Source organism: Aspergillus clavatus, genomic scaffold (assembly GCF_000002715.2).
Source record: "Aspergillus clavatus NRRL 1 1099423829802 genomic scaffold, whole genome shotgun sequence".
NCBI lineage: Eukaryota > Fungi > Ascomycota > Eurotiomycetes > Eurotiales > Aspergillaceae > Aspergillus > Aspergillus clavatus.
This window is the reverse complement of record NW_001517097.1, coordinates 2322478-2345873: the sequence shown is the minus strand read 5'-3', so window position 1 is coordinate 2345873 and position 23396 is coordinate 2322478. Positions and strand designations below refer to the sequence as shown.

General features: G+C 51.6%; 10 protein-coding genes across 10 annotated transcripts, besides 1 other annotated feature; 4 read left to right on the top strand and 6 right to left on the bottom strand.

Moving 5' to 3' along the window:
• Positions 1–636: 636 nt before the first annotated feature.
• ACLA_041200 (uncharacterized protein) lies at positions 637–1125 on the bottom strand (the record flags this gene model as incomplete). Its single annotated transcript, XM_001271329.1, has 1 exon — positions 637–1125. One exon carries the CDS (start codon positions 1123–1125, stop codon positions 637–639), a length of 489 nt encoding a protein of 162 aa, XP_001271330.1.
• Positions 1126–2970: 1845 nt separating this feature from the next.
• Positions 2971–4909, bottom strand: ACLA_041190 (sugar porter family MFS transporter; the record flags this gene model as incomplete). The annotated part of the gene is made up of 7 exons (XM_001271328.1): positions 2971–3219; positions 3282–3787; positions 3851–4220; positions 4271–4460; positions 4518–4707; positions 4764–4802; positions 4861–4909. 7 exons carry the CDS (start codon positions 4907–4909, stop codon positions 2971–2973), a joined length of 1593 nt encoding a protein of 530 aa, XP_001271329.1.
• Positions 4910–6466: 1557 nt separating this feature from the next.
• ACLA_041180 (DUF3712 domain-containing protein) lies at positions 6467–7950 on the bottom strand (the record flags this gene model as incomplete). Its single annotated transcript, XM_001271327.1, has 4 exons — positions 6467–7006; positions 7054–7178; positions 7229–7650; positions 7703–7950. 4 exons carry the CDS (start codon positions 7948–7950, stop codon positions 6467–6469), a joined length of 1335 nt encoding a protein of 444 aa, XP_001271328.1.
• A 1056-nt stretch (positions 7951–9006) lies between these two features.
• Positions 9007–9894, top strand: ACLA_041170 (oxygenase MpaB family protein; the record flags this gene model as incomplete). The annotated part of the gene is made up of 1 exon (XM_001271326.1): positions 9007–9894. The coding sequence occupies one exon, from the start codon at positions 9007–9009 to the stop codon at positions 9892–9894; it is 888 nt and encodes a 295-aa protein (XP_001271327.1).
• Positions 9895–10182: 288 nt separating this feature from the next.
• On the bottom strand, positions 10183–10640 carry ACLA_041160 (uncharacterized protein; the record flags this gene model as incomplete). Its single annotated transcript, XM_001271325.1, has 2 exons — positions 10183–10236; positions 10293–10640. 2 exons carry the CDS (start codon positions 10638–10640, stop codon positions 10183–10185), a joined length of 402 nt encoding a protein of 133 aa, XP_001271326.1.
• Positions 10641–11927: 1287 nt separating this feature from the next.
• Positions 11928–12578, bottom strand: ACLA_041150 (uncharacterized protein; the record flags this gene model as incomplete). The annotated part of the gene is made up of 2 exons (XM_001271324.1): positions 11928–12390; positions 12448–12578. 2 exons carry the CDS (start codon positions 12576–12578, stop codon positions 11928–11930), a joined length of 594 nt encoding a protein of 197 aa, XP_001271325.1.
• A 3337-nt stretch (positions 12579–15915) lies between these two features.
• Positions 15916–17167, top strand: ACLA_041140 (slipin family protein; the record flags this gene model as incomplete). Its single annotated transcript, XM_001271323.1, has 4 exons — positions 15916–16102; positions 16207–16324; positions 16380–16872; positions 16928–17167. The coding sequence occupies 4 exons, from the start codon at positions 15916–15918 to the stop codon at positions 17165–17167; spliced, it is 1038 nt and encodes a 345-aa protein (XP_001271324.1).
• A 570-nt stretch (positions 17168–17737) lies between these two features.
• Positions 17738–17763: a microsatellite.
• A 10-nt stretch (positions 17764–17773) lies between these two features.
• ACLA_041130 (uncharacterized protein) lies at positions 17774–18832 on the top strand (the record flags this gene model as incomplete). The annotated part of the gene is made up of 1 exon (XM_001271322.1): positions 17774–18832. One exon carries the CDS (start codon positions 17774–17776, stop codon positions 18830–18832), a length of 1059 nt encoding a protein of 352 aa, XP_001271323.1.
• Positions 18833–19903: 1071 nt separating this feature from the next.
• Positions 19904–21854, top strand: ACLA_041120 (glycosyltransferase domain-containing protein; the record flags this gene model as incomplete). The annotated part of the gene is made up of 2 exons (XM_001271321.1): positions 19904–20089; positions 20172–21854. The coding sequence occupies 2 exons, from the start codon at positions 19904–19906 to the stop codon at positions 21852–21854; spliced, it is 1869 nt and encodes a 622-aa protein (XP_001271322.1).
• A 436-nt stretch (positions 21855–22290) lies between these two features.
• ACLA_041110 (uncharacterized protein) lies at positions 22291–23115 on the bottom strand (the record flags this gene model as incomplete). The annotated part of the gene is made up of 3 exons (XM_001271320.1): positions 22291–22785; positions 22898–23071; positions 23110–23115. The coding sequence occupies 3 exons, from the start codon at positions 23113–23115 to the stop codon at positions 22291–22293; spliced, it is 675 nt and encodes a 224-aa protein (XP_001271321.1).
• Between the last annotated feature and the right edge of the window lie 281 nt (positions 23116–23396).

The window sequence follows — 23396 nt, the reverse complement described above, 5'->3', positions numbered from 1 at the left end:
GAATCATCCCCAACCCTGCCTCGTAATCGTATCCTAGTAAGCACATACGAGTCATAGAAGTTGGACCTGAGTGTGTCCAAACTCCAAAGGACCCCGAGTATGAGACGTGTCCAATCGTCTGGACTGTCCTCGTACTTCTCACATAGATACCCAAGCACGACGCCTGACTCAAAAGCCTATTCTTTCGACTTCGCCAGACATGTAATGCAAGCCCAGCCCCGCCGCCATACCGAGTCAATAGCACGTAGCCATCCTCATTCTCAGTGATGACTACGATGCTGCTGCATAGCCACCATTCTGTGTAAGACTGGGGCTTTTGCTTGACCTGCTGGTCCAATCATACATGGCTGTGTTGATGGTGTCGTGGAGCACGGATACATCGCCTTAGATAGACCCTTTGTTGAGTTCTGATGGATGACGAGAGATGGACCTCGTGACCCATGCTATGGATGAATTGCAGCAGGATGGTGGATGTGAGTGGATGTGGAGTATTGTTGGGGTATCAATCATGTCTGAAGACGCGTAAGGGTAAGACTAGGCTAGTGCTCAGTAAGCATTATGATATCCTTCGATGGGCTCGCCTCGGCTATCCCGTGACAACGATCATACCAAGACGAAGGTTCTTCAAGCCGCGGGCTATTTCATCTCCCCGTTCCCGCTCCCATCCAACTCCGACACAGGCGCTGTTGACAATTCAACCGGCGGCCGTCGATACACACCCTGTGAAGGGTTGTAGCCTATATTTGGGTGGCCTACGGCCACAGGCGCCGATATACTCTGCAAAGCTTGTTTCCGCTGCCGGCGCTCCCACAGTGCCCATACAATGGAGGCCAGAGCGATGACTCCCAGCGGTACTCCGACGCCGGCGCCGATGGCCACGTCGTGGGATGTGGATGGCTCCGCTGTAGGGCAATCCTTGTCCGACGAATCGTCCGCTGGGGTGCAATTGTTTGATGTTGAGGTCGAGGTCGAGGTCGAGTTTGAGTATCCGGCCAGCGCTGCCACACCTAATAAAACCGAGCCTTTGTCTATCTGGAAAGGGTCCCCGACCTTGCATCCGAGTGAACCGTTGTTGATCACTACCGGCCCGCAGCAGTATTTGGAGTCGTCGCCGGCGTAGCCCATGTTGATAATGGGGAAGCCACTGTTTCGCATCGTATTGGCTGTATATGATGATTGAGTTAGTCTACATGATTATCGAGCGGTTCGAGCACATCCGCTGGTACAGAGTCCGAGGTGAGGGCAGGAAGACATACAGCATGGCGCAAAACACGCCGGCCCCCAATTCTTGTCCGTGCAGCTTCCACGCGAGAGTGCGTTGGCGCGATTCCCTTGTAAGTAGCACAAGCCATTGCTCAGACAGACATCGCCTATACTGCAGCAGTTCGACGTCCCATTTGCACGGCAAGGTACATCTCGCGTCGCCTCGCTTCCGTCGAGATTATAACATTTCGCGCTGGCCAGGCCGAGTCCTGCACAGAAGGCTAGACAGAGGGAAATTCTAGTCTTGGGGGATCGTCCCATTGTGCCGAACTTTCAGTTCCTTCCTAAAGACGAAGCGGTCGGTCCGAACACGTCTCAGACATTTAAGTTGAAGCAGAGACATCGGGATAATCACACAAATGCTCCCCAGGAACCGTAAGGCTGAGCAGGATCAGGGGACTTGTCTTAACCCCACAAAGCAGGGGCCAACAAGCGAAAACATCACGACACTCGCATTAAATGCTGAGGGTGACCACCAGCGTCATCGGTCATATCAAACCCTGCTTAGCTCGTGAGATTCTCTTTCCGACCACCTAAGATTGACAAGTACGAGTCAGGAACGAGGGCCAAAGAGCGTGAGCTGGCAAGTGGAGTCCCCATTTCACATTTGGGGCCATAGAGTCTTGGACTCTTGGATGGTTTCACAATTTTTGTAATAGAAGAGCCAGCCGCCCGTCACCATTGGGTTCGCTCTGAGTCCGTGCAGATTTTGTGACTCCTGAAGGAGAAATTTCTCTCGAGTTTCAATCTCGGTGGTCCACTGAGCCTCTCAACCAACACCCGCTGAAATTCGATCGAGATTGGTGCAATATTGACCCAAACCGCCCCCAAATTCTTCTAGGACCAGGGTGCACGCCGCTAGGGCCAAGGGGGCGTTGAGTCTCCACAGCCTGATCTGCACTCCGCAGGGTCGTCATGGATCGGGATTCTTGGGGTTAAAGAAGTACGGGTTTTCTCCCAGGGTTGTTTGAATTGAGAAGTATCGGGACTTGATCGAAGTGATCAGGCCTTTGGTTGAGTGATTTGAGCACTCCCGGTCTGAATCTACTAAGACGGTCAAACAGATGACAGGACCACTGAGATCATGGCTTAGTCGATTGATGATTGCTTGCCTTTTCAAATGAAAGATGAATAGAGAGGTGATACCGACTATCTCCAAGAGATATCGAAGACGAGAGTCCAAGGGCAAAGAAGACAAACTGAACTGGAAGCAGGTGCTAGCTCCCGAAAGGGCAGTTCCAAACATGCAGCCTCAGGCAGCATTCTCATCCAGCCAGACTATAGCCACCAGAACTGTATATTGACTCTCTCATATTCCTACACATTGTCTATCTACCTCAGCAAGAATAATCAATATGCCCACTGTCCAGAGTATAAGGATGACGGTAAACTCGCAAGTCTCCTCTAATCTTCGAAAGAAATGAGTGCTTCTATCTGCCTTGAGTGATCACTACCAAGCCTCGGCATGTAAACACGATAACCCTAGAACTGAGGTCGAGATCCTAAGATGGTATTATTAGAAAGATACGGACTGGACCAGATGGTCACGACAATAACATTACCCAAGATGAACCAAGTATGGCCAACCGCGCTGAGAAAAAGTAGTCAAAGCCAGCCCTAGCACATTGTAAGCTCCCTAATCGTCCCTATTACAGCCAATATCAATGACCAGTTGAGTTCCAGCTAAGCCAGAGTGTGACCAGCCTTCTAAACCTGCCTCTCCACCGTCTCGAAAGTAGCAGCAACGGGGCCGTCCTTCTCACCATGGGCAGCGACCTTGAGGTTACCTTCCGCTATCTCCTGTTCGAGCTCATCAAGTCTGCTACGTTTGTTAAGCTTCCGCCAGGCGGGAAGGCCGCTATCGAAGACTTCGTCCATTTCCTCCAGTGTATAACCCTTGGTTTCGGGGGCGGTAAAGAACATGTGGATGAACGCAGCAGAGTTGAAGGCAGCGAACTATGAGTTGTGAAGTTAGCCAGGATATTCCCCATCTGAGTAAAAAAGAAGGAAACACATACAATCATGTACATCTTCCAGTTGATCGACCACAACAGAGGCGGAACGAACAAGGCGAGAAGACAATTCCAGATCCAGTTCGAGGCGGTGGCAAGCGAGACGGCCTTTGCACGGACCTTGGCCGGGTAGATCTCCGCAGGGTACGTCCAGGAAGTAGGGCCAATGGTTGTGGCAAAGGAGCAGACGAAGAGGTACGAGAGTGCAATGATCGCCTTCCCAACTGCCGGGTGATCCGCCACAGTCCAGGAGATGGCATCTAGTTTAGGGTCGGTGTGTGGATTGGGCTTACCGAACCCAGCCTGCAGACCTCCTTCAATGTATAGGAAGATAGACTGGAGGGCGAAGCCGATCAAGATAGCAGGACGACGGCCGAATTTATCGAGGTAGAGGATAGCGGGCAAGGTCAGGGCTGTGTTCAGAATGTACTGGATAGAAGCAGTCAGGAGAGGGCTGCCGGCCCCTGTGCTCTGCATGATATACACAATGTAGTACATCATCACGTTCATACCTAGGACAGGTTCTTAGTTCTTGTACCACTGAAACAAGTTGAACCTGTATTTCAGCGACTCACCACTCAGCTGGGACCACATCTGCAAGCTCATACCGAGGAACACACGCTTGGCAATGCGAGGCTTGATCAGTTCCTGGTAGCTGGTGGATGATTGTTCGCGCTCGAGAGCCAATGCCTCCTCAATTTCCCGATACTGGGCTAGGACTTTAGGGTGGTTGACATCTCCTTTTCCATGCAGATGGGCCAGCACTTCCAATGCTTCTTCCCAGCGATCCTTGCTAGCAAGCCAACGGGGCGACTTGGGAAAGAAGAAGAGACCCAAGAAGAGAATGACACCGGGTACAATTTGGATGCCCCATGGAATGCGAAAGGCTGCGGTGCTCTGGGTTTCATTGTCGGGACCGCCGTCAATGTTACTTGCGCCATATTGCTGGTCGCGGTTAGAAATGTGTATTACGCCCGGCGGAGATGCGCCCTCACTATGAAGAACTGGATCAAGATACCCCAGGTAATGGCCCATTGCTGCAGGGATATAACCCGACCACGAATTTCCTTTGGAGCAACCTCTGCCTGATAGACAGGGACCATAGCAGATGCTATGCCGACACAAAGACCAGCGATCACACGGCCGACGACCAGGAGAGCGATGCCATTTGAAGCGGTCATAAAGCTACAGAATCAGACACGAGTTATGAAGTCACCTGCAGATGGAGCCAGCGTCACTTACATGGAGCCAAGAATCCACAGAAGAGACGAGAATTGGATCGCGGTGACACGAGAGTAACGATCGGCGATGAAACTCGAGCATAGAGAACCAACGAGCGAGCCGAAGGGCATCGCACAAGTGATGCCACCCTGCTTGTACTGACCGCTACCCACCTGAAAGTAGTTGACATAGGCACGGGTTCCCAAAACACCTGGCGAGATTGAGTGGATTGTTGTATTAGCACGAAAGACAGGAACTGAGACTTACCACTCATGGACGAGATATCGAAACCAAAGAGGCCACCACCTGTAGAGCCATCGAGTGAGAAGTGCTCCAAGAGCTCAAGCTAGACAGAAGAACATACCCAGGGTGATGAAACCACAGAGGAAATAGACATTATAGAACTTTTTCATCTTTGCAGCTAGCTGTCCCAAGGAGACCTGTCAGACAGACCAGCTACTAAGGGTGAGAAGCAAGAGGTGCAGAAAATACAAGTGGACAAAGTCAGAAGAACGGAGGACAAAAGAGAAGAAGAAAAAGCAGAAGTATATATATCTCAGCTGACTGTGAGCTTCCACCACAGCAGTTAAATACAAACTGTGAATGAGTCCTGTACTTTCCCTTCCCCCCCCCTTCTCAGACCACCAGGCGCAAACAACCTAGTAACTGCTGGCAATGACCTGAAACTGTCCAGCCAAACAGCACCCTTAGCGCACAGAATGCACAGAATGCACATCATTTTCCAAAACCGATACAAGTCTCTACCAGTCTTTTCTCTCTCACTACGCCTCTGTCAGCCTCGAGTCTAATTTACGAGTCGCCTGATTCACTGACTCAGGGTGAACGGTGCGCCACGATCGGATCCCGTCCGCAGAGCAGAGCAACATCACAGTACCACAGCGAGAATAATTTTGGCAGAAGGATCAGAAATCAGGCCAAACAAGCATGGTCCTTGGCTGGTACCACATTGTCAAGAAAACGCCACCAACATGTTGTGGACGGGATCACAATGAAGCTTGCGTTGTGCGGATAGGCTCGTTCTTGGATCATGGGGGCTGTTGCTCAAGCGTTTCCCCGCAATCAACCAGACTTCCCCGTGTTGATTAGTATTGGTTGATGGTTCAGAGCTTGGGGCTACGAGGGATATAACCAGGTTATCAAGAAGTCGAGAGGACGTGATGTATCCACGTGGGGAGTCACTTTCACAGCCTTGTTGCTGTTTGTTTGTGCTCCCGAGAGACGTGAGAACCCACAGGTTGGTTCGATTGTATGGGGAGTCTGCAGCTGACTCGGTTATTGAAGACTCTCACGCTGCTACGAATAATCGAGACCAAAACCTACTCCACCCTTAGGGAGTAAGGAACAACTATCTACATACCGAATGGCGTGAGCAGACTCTGACGCGGAGTGTGCGGGGAAATAGACCCCGAAGAACGACATGCATCCACATCCAAATCCAAATCTTCTATTTGACATACCAGGATTGATTCATACTAATCCACCCGTGAGCTGGCTGCATCCTAGCAGCAGCTATTGCGCTGACGGATTCGGGTTATTGGACGACGGAGGGGACAAAGAGTGCAACCTCAAGCAGCGCGCGTGATAGGTGGAAAGTTGCATCGTCCAGGATGGCTTCAGCTATCAGCACCAATGCTACGGTCTCATCCTCACATGGCATCTGCAGCAGCTGGCAAGGGAAACTGCTTGGCTTTGGTGCTTTCACGAATGCGACAGGGAGAAAGGGTCCGATGCTCCGATTACACGTGTCGGGGGTTGGACAGACGGGGGTTTTTACAAAGCATGAGGATTTCCTGCGCGTTGTGCGCATTGCGTATATACAGGAGCTTTCTTCCCATTTAAGAATATGAGGAAGAAGAAAAGAGATTAAAAGAAACGACAGCGATATAGCCCCGAGACACCCCAAACGCCGCTCATGTCCACATCTTCAGGATCTCATGTCATGGAGTCGTTCATAATAGCCCCTTGAGCACGTCGACCAGTATTGACCGCTCCTCAGGTTGCTCCAGAAACTCGGCCAGTGATCGACGGCCTAATTTAACACCGAGATCGCCCACAAGACTGCTCAGATTCAGATTGCCCAGTTCCTGAAGCAGGCCTCCATTGCTCCCTGACGACGATGATTCGCCGATGTTTAGACCCTGCAGAATATTTGTTCCATTTTTGTTGAAAAGGCCTCGGAGGGTGTTGACGAGCAGTCCGCCGATGGGGATCTTTGCTGTGAGCGTTAGGTTCTTCATCACGTTCGTGTAGTATGGTACTTCGACGCCATCATAGACAACCGATTTGCCGACGGTGTCGAGACTCAGGTATCCATTACGAAGAGAGTCCTTCTGGCTCTGCAGGACCGGTCCGAGATTCTTGAGCACGGCTCCCAGGTCGAGTTTTCCGCGAACTGGGTTGGAGTGGTTGCCAGGTCTGAGAACGAGGTTGTCGATGGTGGCGGTGCCAATGACAATATCTCCGCTCTTGAGGTCTAGAACGGTGGTGCCCTACTGACATTAGCGAGTATTCTGAGTCGAGTCCACACTACACTTACAATCTCCAGAGTCATGACTGAGGGGTTAGGCAGGGTGGCATTGGCGATCAGGTTCGTTCCGTCTGATTCAGGAGGAAGAAGTAGCTGAGAACCTTCAATAGCAAAGCCGGCAAAACCGTTTAGGGCTTGCATGAGTCAGTACCCGCTGTGGACATCTCTAGATCATCATACTTACTGTTCTGCTTGATAGTTTTGTCCATTGTGACGGGAGACTTCAGTTGGCCCAAATATGACATGGTGCTCCCTCGCAGGCATAACGGAGCATGCTCCATATTTACCACATTGTCCACATAATGAGCCCACTCATCAGCATTGAGAGGTGTGAATTGATTGGTGACTCCCAAGGTGGTGTTGCCTTGGATGACTGTCCCATTGATATAGATCTTGGCCCAGGTAGTGTTTCCAGGATGGTCTGGGTTGAAAAGATCTAAGGTAATGGGATCAATTCGCACTGGAACACCAATGGGCAGTTTGAGTGCAGATTTCATGGTGAGGATGACCGAATCGGGCCGAGGTTCCATGACACTCGCTTCGACGAGAACCAGATCGGAGTTATCGACGACTCTTTGGGACACTGCGGGAAGAATGACCAGGAAGCTACTATCGTTAGCAAAGGCCAATATGACATTTGCGAAGAAGAGAGACGAACAAAACCGGGAGGATAATGGCTAGGAAAATGATCGAGAAAAAGATGTAGCAACACCAGAAGCGTGCCCAATGGCGCCTCATGGCCTCTGTCCTTGTCCTCTGCCTTTTTTCCAGCGACAATGCCGTCTCGACTTGTTCGACCTCGCCGCCATCGCCTTGGCCAGAGGGCAACGGCCCTCTGTGGGTACCGAGGGCATACTTGGCCCCTTTGACGCTGAGATAGGGGGGCTTCTCTTCCATCTCGGCCATGATGACTAGTAGCCCCAATGATGAAGAGAGTCCAAAGGCAGACTAGACTAGACTGCAGAGCTTGGGGAAGGTGATAGGGATCTTAAAATGGATAGAGGAGACACAATCTGCCCTAAGGGTCTAGCACTATAGCAGCCTGGCTAGATACCCCATGCTTGATCTGCACGACAGTTATTGCCCATTGCGGGCCACACGACGATACAAAATTTCGTGTTTCTCATTGATTTCCCCATTGACTATCAAATAAACTGATGGTCTACGTAGTTTCAAGCCAAACCCCAACGGTGTTGTTTTCGTGCCTTTCCAACTTAGTGTTGGGTCTCAAGGCCCACGAACCTTGCTTTGCGCAATGCGCTGCCGGTTTCGCCACTTCGATTATCTTTCGACTCTGCACTGAACCCTGTAGACTCAAACCTGTCGGACGACCGATGCCGTGATTGTGGACGATCTCTCTGAGACAGCCAATCCCGGCGATTGGTCAGGTGTTCACATGCGGACATTGATATGAGGATCAACGCAGACTATTAAAGAACCGCGGCTGTTAGCTGGGGTTCTGATAGCAACTAAGACTTCTGGGGCCGGCGGGTGAAGGAAATAGTATGACAGTGGCATCATCACCGGGTTGATTTGAGTCAAGCTTTGGCCCATCATGTCCCGTCTGTCCCACACTATGGAGAAGCCGTTAAGCCACCGAGGAAAACAGGTCGAAAGTTGGGGAACGGAGATAGTCCCTAATTAGGGGATTAAATGAGGGAAATGCGAAAATGACGACGATGTGTATGATGGACATTGAGATAGACCTTCATAGAGAAATGCAGTCGAGACATGTGCTTGGATGATTGACATTGATTGATTGCATCAAGTGTGAGGAAGGAAAAGAGGTGAAAGTTGCAGGGTAGTACATGGGTGCAACTATGTATGCTTGCATGAAGAGTCACTCCCACCCCTTGCGGCAGATACCATTAACCAGTCTCAGCCATTATCTTCGATTCGACCCGGTTGTATACGAGACCTTCATCATCAATCGCACAACCAAGCACATAGCTGCCTGCGAAAATGTCGTTCGACGAGAAACACACCGATGAAAAAGACACCGCGGAGAAGTCGCAAACAGCGACCACGGACAGCATCAACTCAGAAACCGACCGCGTCGATGCACTAGAGAACCTCGAGATCCTCCCCCAGATTCTCCAGGAGGGCATCCTCTTCGCTGGATCGGGCTCCGCGCTCCTCCTCCAAGCAGCCATGCCCGAGATCCGCAACGAACACGACAAGACCAGCGACGGGCCCAACCTCGCTACCGAGCTGGGTGATGCCCTCCAGGCAATGCTGAGCTACTTCTCATGCCTGGTCTTCGGCACCCGGCAGGAGAAGAAAACGTTGCTGGACATGCTCGGCAGAGGACAACCGCCCCTCCCCGGCAGCGAGCACTACTACGCGGCCGCACCGAAGGTCCAGCTCTGGGTCGCTGCGACGCTCTACGCAATAGCCACCGACTTCTACCAGCGTATCTACGGGCGCGTGGACTACCGCACGGCCGAGAGGGCGTACGCGGAGTTCGGCCTTCTCATCCACAGCCTTGGGTTGCCCCCGGGGATCTGGCCGCAGACTCGGCAGGACTTCTGGACGTACTGGGATGACCGCATCGAGCGGCTGACGGTGACGCCGGACGCGAATAAGTTTGCTAAAGATCTGCTGCATGACAAGGCCGTACCGCGGTGGGTGTCGATGCTGAAGCCGTTCCTGCGGGTGCTCACGATTGAGATGCTACCGCCGCGGCTTAGGGAGGAGTATGGGCTTAAGTCTACCATGGGGACGAGGGGATTGTATCGCAGCACCATGGGGTTCTCGAATGCGGTGTACCCTGCGCTGCCTGTGTCGATGCGGTCGTATCCGCTGCGGTACTATTTCCAGGAGCTAAGGAAACATATGAAGACGGTCTAATGATGTATATACCGCTATTTAATGACATTTTGGATTTTCTGAGTATTTGAACTTCTATTTAGTAGAAAGGACTCCATTGTTTCGAGTAATCTACCAGGAAATGTCAGAATTACATTGTGTATATCCTAGATTCCAGCTATAGAACAGAGGATTCAAGTCTTCGTTAGATGTCTAAATGCACAAGATTGCCATTTTATGACGAGCAACCAGCCCTAAACCCAGAATGCATGTACAAACACCATAAATCATCACTCATATGTATAACCCATCACTCTCACTGACTTTCCTCTACGTCAACGAAGCCAACAGCCCACCCAGCAGCTTCTCCACCGCCGACACCAGCTATACTTGATCAGCTTCATCCTACGCACATACATGGAAAAGAAGGCAAAGCTCACCGGTGTCGCATCCCCAATCAACGTTAGAGTCTCATTTGCAAACGTGGGTGTCAACAGCGTATGGGCGTTGTCCACGATGTCCTGGAGCTTGTTCACATTGTCGCGAGAGAGCAGCTTGGCGATGTTCTGCGGATTGTCGCCGCCCAGGAGCACCGCGCCGCCCTTGACGACGGTCTGGAGGTCATCCAGAGTCTCCTGGCTGAGGAGCTCCTTGACGCCGTTGATGATTTCGGGGAGCTGGGAGAGAAGACCACCCGAGGACTGGGGTGCCGGTGCAGCCACAGGCTCGGGATTGGGTGTGGCGAGAGCAAGGGGGATGAGAGGGAGGAGGAGTGCTGAGAGACGCATCTTGCCGGGTATGGGGGTGTATGATGGAGGGGGAAGGGCTGTTGCTGGTGACCCGGGTGAAGATGCGATATGTCTAGCTTATATCGTAGCAATCTGGATATTGGTATTCCGGCTACGGAGTTAAGTAGGCCAGCAGGTCTCACCCTTCCGCAAGGACGAGATCTCATGTTGATACAGGGAAACTAGGCGCAACAAGCATCTGAATTACCCCGCCGTCAAGCATTGATTAATCCTGCTTCATAGATGTCTTGATTAGACATCTTTTTTTTTTTTTTTTCAGACAGTTGTATGTATGACCTCCGATTCGATAGGTATTGGTCCTCGCCATGGGTTTAGTCCTGGGCCTGGACAATTACTTCCGAGGCTGTATCTCCTTACTTGATTCGATATCTCCAAGTGAGACACGCATTGGAAGCAATTTAGATTCATCGGGATAAGCAATTCCCACACTGATCTCGAAGGATGCAGAATCAGTATAGCAAGGTTCAGACTATCTCCAGCCTCCGTACTCCACGCTCCACAACGGCCCCGGACGCAATGAATTCCCCTTTGGGTAATCTGTTGCTGCTCTCTGGAGACGCCAACTGGGATATAGCAGAAACAGTCAATGATCCAGGTCTTGGAGAGCCACATACGTAGATGCGACTCCTCTCTTGGGTCTCCACATCTCCAGGTCCCAGTTTTGGGTCAGTCGGTGTTGGTGAGTGACGATAGTAGATAATGATAAATGAATAGTCCGAGGTGGATTCACCACGGGGATATAAGATGCCGGACTGTTGATCGTTGACGAGTTGAGTATAGAGGTAGTAAGGGTCAGTATGGGCCTCGGGTGAAGTACATGTGAAAGTTTAGTTGTGGGTTTTCAAGTATACTGACCTTGGGAAAATGATGGAGATTATTCTATCATATTGCATGTTCTAGCAGCCTCGAGGCATGAGATAGCACTGTTTTTTACTGTTGAGGGACTTAATAGAAGGCAATCACTTGAGCTCAATGTCTCGTTATCAAAATAGTTGTACTTTGCAGAAGATTAGACGACAGACGTGCCTGAATTCTCCGTATCCCCACTAAAGCTTAACCGAAGGAGTATTCTCCAATGGATACCAATCAACAACAACCTAACAGAACCAACTATCAAGTGAAACATATCTCGAAATAATCGACATCATCCCATAAGTCATATCATTACTCCTCGTCGTCATCAATCCCAGTTTTTTCCCTTGATTCCCAAACCCCTCTTTCCCAAGGTGGGTCGCTGATCCTTTCACATTCACATTTACACTGACTTCACAGTACCAATGCCAAACCCAACACCCCCATACCCACTCCCCCTGCCATCAACACTCCCGTCGGCCGAGCCGCTGCGGCCAATCCCTTGGACGAAGTCGAGGTCGCTTCTCCCGACCCAGAATCCTTCTCTGTCGCCGTCGTCACCCTCGTAGGAGTCGCGGTGGGAGCAGTCTGATACGCCAGCCCCGTGGTGGCGGTCAACGCACCATCGGAGATCTGACTTTTCACCACGGACAAGTAACTCTGTACATTACTGGGAAGGGTTGAGTACCAGGCGGGCGTGCTACCGGCCTTGAACTGACTGGCGAGGGCGCTGCGCTGTGCGGGGACGATAAGTTCCATCAGCACGGAGGGAGGGAGTGCGGTGATGATCTCCGGAATGAGGGAGCGAGGAGGTGGTGAGATGTTGCCGAGGTTGGCTGTTTTTGTGGGCATGGTAAAGTTGAAGGTGAAAGATTGCCTGTAAACGTTTTAGTTGAGGGATGTGATTTTCTGTGTGGGAAGAGAGGGGACGAACAAGGCATTTCCAAATGAGGACCAGTTGACAGCATCGCTCGAAGCAGCCTGAGAGTCACTTTGACGCTTTTCTAGCTCTGGGGCAGCCAAAGCTGTAGTGAGGAGGAGAGGGATCCATGCTGTGACTCTCATTTTGCAGGGAATCGGAAGGCTGGGAAGCAGTGTGATAATGGGTATGGATTGAGAAGGCTGCGAAACAGCGGGTGATATATACTCTGTAGATATTCACTCGTTCTACAGCCACTACTCACTTAAAGGCTCTAATGTAACCCGAGAGCCGACTGGTGGAGATGGGCTGTATTTGGATTGCTTGTCAAGGCTTGTGACGATGATCCGTCCAAGTCTTGCTGCTTGAGGTCTAGTAGATGCCTAATGTCCATGATAGGGAGCCATTTGTCAAATGAATTCTACATCATATGTGAATAATGAGCATCCATCTCTATGCTCTGCTTTGATAGCAATGGGCCTTCATTTTTGTTCTCTAATCCTCTATTTCCCCAACAACCTAGCTCTGAGCACCAATACACTATCCATGTTGATTGGATAGTGTTTTCACGTCATCATATAGCTCAAAATCGCAGACAGTCTTCCGAGCCAATATGGATGTTGCGTTCATTCACGTCGACCAGTCCACAATTGCTAGTCAAGATAGTTGGGGCGATTAGAATGAGTGGCCACGGAGATTGGAAGATATATCCTATCTATATTCCCTAGGGGAACGACTGTTCAGCTCTTCTCCCCATGTCGACGGTTCCCGTAAGCCTGAGGCCAGCCTCCGTTTCAACTCTCACCGGGGCTTGTTGGAGAAACATAGAAACAGCATCCACGTCTCCAATACCTTTGCAGAAGAGGGAATGGAAGGCTAGCTTCGAGTGAGGTGATATCGTCCCCAGCTCCGATGAAACTCGTGCTGTCTCCGAATCTATTTGGTTATACACAGGGACGCGTGACTGCTACTATACATCTTGGAGTCGATATTTGAATGTCTTTCCGGTACAGGTCTTTAGACGAATGCTGTCCAGAGTCAACTCAATCCAACAAGAACTGGCCAAATCGGGAGCCGATATGGGTATCCAACTCTGGGGACCCCAGGCGACGTTTCTCGCGAAGATGACGATGCACCATACAATCCGAACGCAGGGCTGGACAGCTATAAAGACGATTACCCACATACAGTCATTGCACCATACTCCACATATTTGACCATTTCACGATTGTCCTAGACCGATGTTTTGCATACTTTGTTTGATTCAAACTTGAGTTTGAGCAGCTTGTCTCTGTCTGGCTTTCCAGAGATAGTAGAAGGCCAGGTAGAAGCCAGAGATGAGGTTAGAGTTCATCAAACCCTTGTAATCGGCGAAGCACTCGCGGCGATTCAGCCCGCTATTATGACATATAGAAGGCTATATCGTCAGGTAATCAACGAGATCAGGTATATTGAAAGGTAGCAAATGATGTGTGATATAGCTGGAGACCCAGATGCAGGACCACGCTGCTCTTGTTAAACTGGGCTGTGGGAAGCGAACTCGGGTATCTTCGGTTTTACGTCCTATAGGTCTTGCTGCTAGACAATTTGGAGAATAGAGCCGTCTTCTCTTACTCTTATATAGACATTGAATATTTACTAATTCAGATAGCACCCTATTTTTCATGATTCACCTTCGAATACAGCGGAAGTCATACATTCGAGTACCTGCAAGGGCACTCAGAGTATACCTATTTGATATGTCTTATCTTTCAAGATATGAATGCCAGCAGATAGGGTTGCCTTCTCAGAGCGCTTTCAGGACAGGAAATCGAACGAGATGGCATAGGATGCTGTGCTCCATGAAAGAAGGTGTCTGTATTCGTTCATTAGCATCAGCCAGCTCAAGCAGACATAGGACACGAGGGGAATCCTGCTGCAGAATCGCCCAGTCCTCATTAAGAATGACTGAGATACCAAAGGGCAGATGGAACATGAAGAATATTGGGACGCATTAAGGGGGGTAATCGGTACACCTGCAAAGTATGATACGGTTCGGGGGCATTATCCTGTGCAGTTCCACAATGTGCTCTCTTGAGTCTTGATCGAACAGTGGGTTCCACCGGTAGACAGTAGACACGCGATGCAGAGCAAACCAATAAACAAGGTTAATCTGCGGAGAAATCAACCCGAACCTGCACTTCCTCCGCCCGACAACAGGGCCGAGTCTATACTCTATACTCCAGTGGACATGAGAGACCCCCGATATGAGCCTAGTGACAACGGGGAATCCAACTACGTCATAGATCACATAGTTGAATATCGCCGGATAAATCGATTCGTTGTTCTGGGGGAGGCAATGCAGAAATCCCTGTGTGCGTATGACTCGCTGCTAGAAAACATCTGGAAGGATAAGTTCGTATGACTAATGAACAATGCAAGCTCACGTGGATCATATCTGGCTAGATGGCTGGGCAAACGAAACCGACATCTCATGATCCTCATCCACGGCTGGGCGTCTTCAAAGTTTGGAATTCTGCGATGGCAGTCATCATGATGTTGACGGTTCGATCGTATTGATCGGATAACACGGACTGTGTTCTGCATCATCAGCCCGCGGCAGTGCCTCGTATGAGCCCCAAGGCTTTGAGGACGGGGGGTCTGATCCACCGTAGCTAAGCTGCTAGCTCCCTAGTCCCTACATATCTGCTCTGGTATACTGAAACACACAAATGAAGAAATACTTATTCTACGAGTGTGTATGTGTGATGTGTCCCTGCCTCAGGTCTTCACTGTCCCACCTTGGAGAAATGCTGGCAGGGGTTACTGGAGTTGATCATAATAATTCAGATGAGAAGTTAGTTATTGGGCCCCAAATGCTCAGCCTTGTGGACTGTGGAGGTGGAGATCAGATACGCCCGACACTACTGGCTCCGCCTTCAGGATCTAAATTCTAAAGCCAGCAGCCAAAGCCCAAAGGGAAGTCAGTAGTGGAAGATGAGCCATTTAGAAAAGACATCTCTGGCTCTCTGCTGTTGGAAGTGGACTGAGCCAAGCATGATGCCCCACATCGTCTGTGGAGAGGTCGTGAACACATTAGTGATGGATACTGAATCATATCTAGAGAAGTAGAGAGACGGACGACTGGAGGTGAGATGATGAAGGATCTACTCCGTCCTTTACTTGGCATCTTGGGATAAGCTAGCTACTGTAGAGCTGCTGGTGCTGGTGCTGGTGCTGGAGCTGCAAGATTCTGAGAAAAATCGGAAGTTATATAACCCCCCCGCAACCACCCCTTCTAGTTTCATCTTACCTTCACTGTCCATAACCATTATCTAGCCATTATCCTTCAGATCAAAACAGACTCAAGTTCTTCCGATCTGACCATCATTCTATCAACTTTCTATCAGCCAGTCTACATATTCAAGTCCGATCCATCCATCCCTTTCTCAAATCGCCACAGTAACCGAAACATATTGCTCTGGGGAATATTCTCTTGCAACCATGTCGACTGAAGCGATTATTCCCAACGGCAAGGCACCGGCGCAGGAGCATGAGGTCACCAGTTCTCATCGTCATGGCCCAGTGAGCGTACAGCCAGCGCGTCTGGCTGATTTGCAGCCAAGATATGCCCAGCAGATTCAGCACGATGCAGATAACCCAGAAGCGCATGGGTGGTATGCTTCCATGAGTAAGTGTCTACCTCTGATATCGTCATCTCGATATCTCATTCATCCCCCCCCCCGGGTTGCGCATGGCGGATGATAATCTGACACGTCCTGCACCATCTTTTAGTCCACGGCCTCGGAGAGTGCATCGGATTTTTCGGCGCGATTCCCTGCTGTATCTGCTGCCCCAACCCCTTCAAGCCGGTCGACCAGGGTGAAGTGGGCCTGGTTTCAAAGTTCGGACGGTGCGTGATACGGGTGTAACTCTTTAATCAAACGAGGTTCTAATTCCCGTGGCAGGTTCGAGCGTGCGGTTGATCCCGGTCTGGTCAAGGTCAACCCGCTGAGCGAGCATCTCACCACAATCGATGTGAAGATTCAGATTGTCGAAGTGCCACGCCAGGTTTGCATGACCAAGGACAACGTCACCCTGAATCTCACATCGGTCATCTACTATCAAATTATCTCGCCCCACAAAGCGGCTTTCGGTATCTCCAACGTACGGCAGGCGCTTGTAGAGCGCACACAGACGACCTTGCGACATGTCATTGGAGCGCGTGTTCTGCAGGATGTCATCGAACGCCGTGAGGAAATCGCCCAGTCGACCGCAGAAATCATCGAGGAAGTCGCGTCTGGCTGGGGTGTCCAGGTTGAATCCATGCTCATCAAGGATATCATCTTCAGCAACGACCTGCAGGATTCACTTTCCATGGCCGCTCAGTCCAAGCGTATCGGTGAGAGCAAGGTCATTGCTGCTCGCGCCGAGGTGGAATCCGCCAAACTCATGCGCCAGGTACGTCAATCTGTTTGTCCATTGACTCGCAGATGAAGACTAACATGCGACACAGGCTGCTGACATTCTGTCCTCTGCTCCTGCCATGCAAATCCGCTACCTCGAAGCCATGCAAGCCATGGCCAAGACCGCCAACAGCAAGGTGATCTTCCTGCCCGCCATGAACCAGACGGTGCAGCAACAGCTCGCTGCCGCCGACAATGCCGGGGAAGGCCCAAGCAGATACTCCGGAGCTACCCAGGCGGACGACGGCTTCCAGCGTGCCATGAATGCGCGGGTGGTGGAAGACATCTGAAGAACGCTCCCCTTCTGAGGTTGAACGGATACTTTGAGGAATGTCCATACGATGGAGCAATGTATGCTCGAACAGCTCGAGACGGCCGCAATCCCCTCAAATTGATCTTCGTGGTTGATCCGAGGTTTTCTTGCTTTGTCCTTTATACCCTTGAACCTAATGACGATACCCACTTTCTTTCATGTTGCCTCCTGCTTTGTGCTTTCTGCAAATTGTACACAACCTTTTATTGATGACCTTTTAATCGAATAATATAATGAGCACAATATTGGATTTATCCAAGAACCTTGACTCTTGCCTCTGTTCCTGAATGCTGTCGTAATAATAGTCAAATCCTACGAAATTGATATAGCCGAGGCGGTGAATCTTCATATTGTCAACACCAAACGGAACCAGCAACATGAGCATGAAATATGAATATGGATAGCCTGATGATATACCCTTGAACAATCAATTGTCGCATATTCTTGATATTTGATCGAAACTATCTCTAATAGGACTCTGATCCTCGTGACTCCTGCTCTAGTCAAGTCAAGATAGGGGGGGTTTGCGATTGACCAACCCTTCTCCTCCCTCCTCACTCCCTCCTCACTCCCCCGACCGACAATGGCTCCGGCGCAGACCCCCAGGCCAGCTCGCGCCGCGACCAACACATCAAGCTCACGTTCCTCCCAAGAAGCAACACCCAACTTCACCGATCCGTCCTTTGACCCAGCCGAATTTCTCAACGATGCCCTACCCCCCCTGACGCTGGCGTCATCGCAAACCCGCGGCCCCGGCGCCGTGCCCCTCCCCGAACTCTCGACGCAAGTGCAATCGATCCTCTCCCAGATCAACGCGCAGAATGTCCGACTCTCGAACCAGCTCACACAACTCACCGACGAGATCCTGCGCAGCGGTAGCCGTCTGGCGTATGAGGTGGAGGTGCTGCGGGGCGAAGCGATCAGCCTCTCGGACACGCTGGCGGAAACGCTGCAGCCGGATATCGCGAATTTTGTCCCCGAGGGACTAGACGCTGTGGACCGTGATGCGGAAACCGTCCAATCTACAGAGGATGGAGAGGAGGGGCAGGAGCAGGAGCAGGCGAAGGATGGAGAAGGCGGTAGGACCGTCGTCGCTGAACCGGACTACATCGCGAAACTACGGGTGTTGAACCAGGTGCGGTCGCGACTGGAGGACGTGGTGCAGACGTTCGGCGACGCCATGGAATGGCCTCTTCCGCCGTCGGAGACGTCGCTCGCGTCGTCGTTCATATCCGTTTCCGCGCCGGAGCTTGGGGTGGAGAACGCCAGTCTCGAGGAGAAGGGGCAGGAGGTTGCGAAGCGGCTGCGGGGCGAGATCACGCAGTTTCTCGGTAGTAACGGGGGCGGGCAGGCAGGGCTGGAGCCCGCAGCGCAGCGCGTTGAGGCTCTCCGTGAGCTGGCGTTGGTGTGGAAGGGCTCCGCTGAGGAAAAGGCGCGAGGTCGGTTTGTCGACGGTCTGGCGAAGATGGTGGATGACCGTCGCCGGGCGCTCGAGAGTCAAAGCGTGTCGAATCAGGCCCAGCAGCGAGGCTCGTCGACGGCAGGGAGGCCGACGGGCCATCAGCGGCAGGAGAGCGAGGGGCCAGGTGGTGGCATCTTCAAGAATCTACAGCGTTTACGGGAGGAGATATACCTGGAATGAGGAGATAAGCTACGTGGATATCTTGTCCCTCTTGTCAGAGACAATTGAATCACTGGTGGTGTGGCCGATTTGGAGAAATCTTGCATATCTATCCCTATACCCTACTCCCACAAGCAAACTTGACCACCGTGCAACATGAAACACCCTTGGACCCTACTCTAGCGTATCACATATCACATCGGCTAAAAAACTAGAGCTGCATAGGCTCCTCCAGAGATAAACGAAATGAAACAACCCATCCAACACCCATGCGCCAAGCCATGGCAGGACACCGTTCCTGATCGCTGGTAACTAGCTGACGCGGCAGAGGCCAGGCAGGCTGGCAGGCTGGCAGCTTCAGAAGATGAACTTCAAACAATTCGAGTTTGTCTATTTAGAATTCTAGATATTTTTTGACAGTTCTATCGTAAAGCGTAATGGCGACATTGACCCTGCGGGAAGACGCAGGCCGATCGCATTTAACTAACATTATGAACAGTTGAACACGCGCTCTTTAGTACATATGGAAAAGATCCACCGTCAATGTAAATCATTTCCTACTCAATCATTCCATTAATCAATCAATCCATCACCCTTCTCAACTGAACATTTCTCCGGCTCTGATGTGGCTTTTTGCAACGTGCTTCTGTCTATCGATTGAATTTCTGCAACTGATCTGAATCTTGACACAATACAATCCCGACAGACCGGTAGTCAACTGGCCTTCTCCAATCGCATCCTCAAAGCTTCACCATCCGTCGCATTCCACTTATCTACTCGGCGTCATCGACTGCGTTCCCCCTCCATCAGCGCAATCAGTTATGGTAGATTGCCTCATTATCTGCTGAGCGCCTCTTTTCAGCAATAATCTACCAATCAACCATTGTCGCATCTCTCCTTTTTTTTGCTCGGATGTCTCAATGCAGGCATGTCCATCGCTAGCACGATCTTCGTTCATAGTCGCTGAGAGTCAGCGTCCATATTTTGATCAACCGTGACTGAGAATCGATTTGATCGTCATCTGCCGTGCGCGAAGAAAAGGCATTGTGTCCAACTTGGGCAGCTTAGAGAAGAACCCGAATTTGTTTCACGATGGCTAGGTTTGGCGGCTTGCCTTCTTTGGCCGATCAGTACCATTCCTTGTGGTCGACGACAACAACGTTCTTACAACGAGCTTCATTGAATAGTCGGCCGAGGGCTCGTCCGATCAGAGCGCTTATTCTCACGACTATCGCATGCTTCTTCCTGTATCTTTGCCTGTCAGGCCCGTTTAGACATGTGAGTTTTGGTGCTGCTGCTCAGGGGTAGTTGGTCCCCGGCACGCTTGAAGCGCAAGGCTGACCAACTGTTCACTTTCCAGACACCCGTCAACTACTGGCTTAAGTACCCCTCATACCATCCTTTCAATGGCCGCCCCGAAGACTCGCCGATGCTCAGTAATGGAGGGCCTGCTATAGGTCGCAGTGACACACTCCCGAATACTTTGCGCAAAGCGAACCCCTCCTTCCATCTCGTCCTGCCCGCGGGGCAGAAGAATGCCGCGCTATGTCGCACAATTACTTCCGCGATGATTCTGAACTACCCCCCGCCGACCTTGGTCAGATACGGCAGGAAGCTTCCTGAAGGATCTTCTGAATATGATTACATGGTGGACCGCGTGACGGGCATCTACAATTTCCTTGAATATACCTCCCACGTGCACGACGATGATTTCGTTCTCATTGCGGATGGCTACAATGTCTTTTTCCAATTGCCGCCGGAGGTGCTCATCCAACGGTTTCAGACTATCTTGAGAGAAAACAACGCAAAGCTGCGAAAGAAGTACGGCCTCGCGACGGTCGAGCATCCGTTCCGCAAAGGCCTGGCAGAGACGTTACAGAAGTACTCCCAAAGAGTGCTGTTTGGCGCAGGCAAGGAGTGTTTCCCCAATCTTACCGCGGACGCGGGCTGCGTCACCGTGCCACCGTCCAGCTTGCCTCCAGATGCCTATGGTTGGAAAACCGATACCCACCCTCAGGGACACTTGACGCGGCCGCGATGGTTGCACCCCGGTACCGTGATTGGGCAGGCTGCCGATCTGAAGTTGATCTATGCCGAAGTGCTACGCTTCGTGGAGGAAGATCGCCACAAGCGAGGGGATTACCTGGCCTTGACGCAGATGTATGGGCGTCAGGAGTATGTGCGAGAGCTGGACCGACGGGAAAGCTCCAGCCGGTTCAAAGAGTGGTTTTATAGACAGATTGGCATTTCCGATGCCGTGAACATCGCCGACGTGAGCCCCCGCCTCGAGACCGGCCATCGCTACGAATATGGGATTGGGGTCGATTTCGAATCTCGCCTGTTCTTCAACACCCGCAAATCGAAGAGGGACATTGAGTGGCTCCGACATCACAACATCTCCAAGACATCTTCCGCCCAGATGCAGCATGGTGTCCCTCGAGAGAAGCGCCTGCTGCTTCCCGCCGAGCTTTTCCCTGGAAGAATCGGCAATCCCTTCCAGCAACCCGTGTTCAGCAAGAATGAGCAGGTTAAACCGCCTTTGAACTCCACCCTCGATATGCTCCCAAGCACCAAGAATCATACATGGCGGAACATGCCCCTGCTAACCAATATCCACGCCGCATCCATCCCTGCTTTGATCCATCTGGACGAGGAGAAGGTTGTCGAAAAGGACGGCAATGAATGGCCGGTCAAGCACACCGAACGGCTGATGCGAGATACCTGGTGGTCCAAGATGTGGTACCAACCGTGGGCTCGTGCGCTTCTCCGCAAGTATGTGCGCAGCCCCACTGGGTTTGACGCCGCTCAATCGGCCCTTCTGGGAGGTCAAGATTGGTGGGACCTGCGTGGCGGCAAGGGAGGTGTCTGGACCGACAAGGGGGAGTGGATTGACTACGCCGAGGTCTGCACTGGGTTCGAAGAAGAGGTGTTTGACGACGAGCTGGGGAGATGGGGAGCAGAAGGCGGCGATACAGATGAACCCCTCTACAATCAGTTCGGCAAGTTAATCAAGGGCAAAGAAGAGCAGGTGGGATCTTCTTGACGCGGTTGACGTCCGGATGTGGTGCTTCTTCACCCTTCCGCATATATTTCTTCTATCTCTTTTTCTTGCACACACTATCTTTGGCTTGTAAGCCAGCTGAATATATTAGCCCTTCCTCTTCCCGTCATCGGACGACGATGCATTCCCGGTGTTTTGGTGTCGACTTGCCATTCCATTCTTGCTCTTCTCTATTGATTCGTTTCCTATATTGCCTCCCAGCCCCTCTGATCCAGCTCCTTCTCCCGATTCACTTTACCCCTGGACGCTTCGCTTCCCCAAGGCTCCTAAAACAGATCCCAGGCTATCCCATAGACTATACAAAATAGAACACAGTCCAAACCATTCATGACATAGAAAGACAACCCGTCCCAAGTACCAAAGAAAAGTAAAGAAGAAGAAGAAAAAAAAACGCCTATATCCCAGCCAATCCCAAAATTCACCCAGCATTCTCCTCCGTCCCCCGCTTCCCCAGCGTCTCCCGGATAATAGCCAATATCCTCGCCACATTTTCATTCGACAACCTCTCCTCGCGCTCCTCAATCACTGTATCTAGCAACGCAAGCGCCCCATAATCCTCCTCCGACAACTCCATGCTCCCTTCCTCCACCCCACCCTCCCCATCCGCCACCACCTCATCAACCTCCATCTCCTCAGCCGGCCCTTCCTCCCCTTCCTCCCCGTCCCCCTGCGGTCCCTCATGCAACCCCACCCCCAGATTCACCAGCATCACCACCTCGCCCTTCGTCAGCCCAAACGGCTTCAGCCGCGTCACCAGCTCGCGCAGCGCATCGTCCAGCGGCATAGGCGCCTCAGGCTGCGCGGGCGGCAGCGGCGCCGCGGACGCGTCGGAGCTCGCCAGCGGCGGTTCGCCGTTGATGTACCGTGGGTATTTCAGGATGTGCGGGGAGAGACGATGGGCGTAGTTGTGGATCTGTGAGGTTTCATTTCGTCAACTTGGATTAGATCCGGCTCGGGCTTGGGCGTCGACTGTGCGTCCCGCGCGAATGGGTTATGAGGGACTCGGAATGGAGATGGGAACTCACCTCTCGTACGACGGTATTGTGGTCGCGGAGGTCGGGGCTGGGGACCCAGTTGCGCGAGTTGGGGGGTGGGTTTGGGGGCCGTCGCGGTGGGTTTGCGGTTAGGTAGGCTAGGACCTCGATGTTGGTGAGGACGGCGTTTTGGGGGTCGATGATCTGGTTGTCATTTGTTAGGAGCTGGAGGATGGAGGGGAATTGGGGGATGCGGGACGCACTCTCATGATGTTTGATTGGCGCTGTTGGCTCTGTTGAAGTGATTGATGCTGCTGCTTTGCTGGAAAAAATGTTGGTGATGGCGGGGCGGAGGGGGGTTATTGCCGGTAGAATTGGGCGGTGGGATTTCGAGTCCGACTTGGATTGATAAGAGGTTGATGGATGTGGATTTTTGGTGTGTAGGTTTAAGTAGTTAGTGGTACTCTTGAAAGTGTGGGTGTTGCAAGGTCATAGCTGGAGACCAACTACTACGGTCTACGTCAATTACAAATACCAGGGCATAGATATT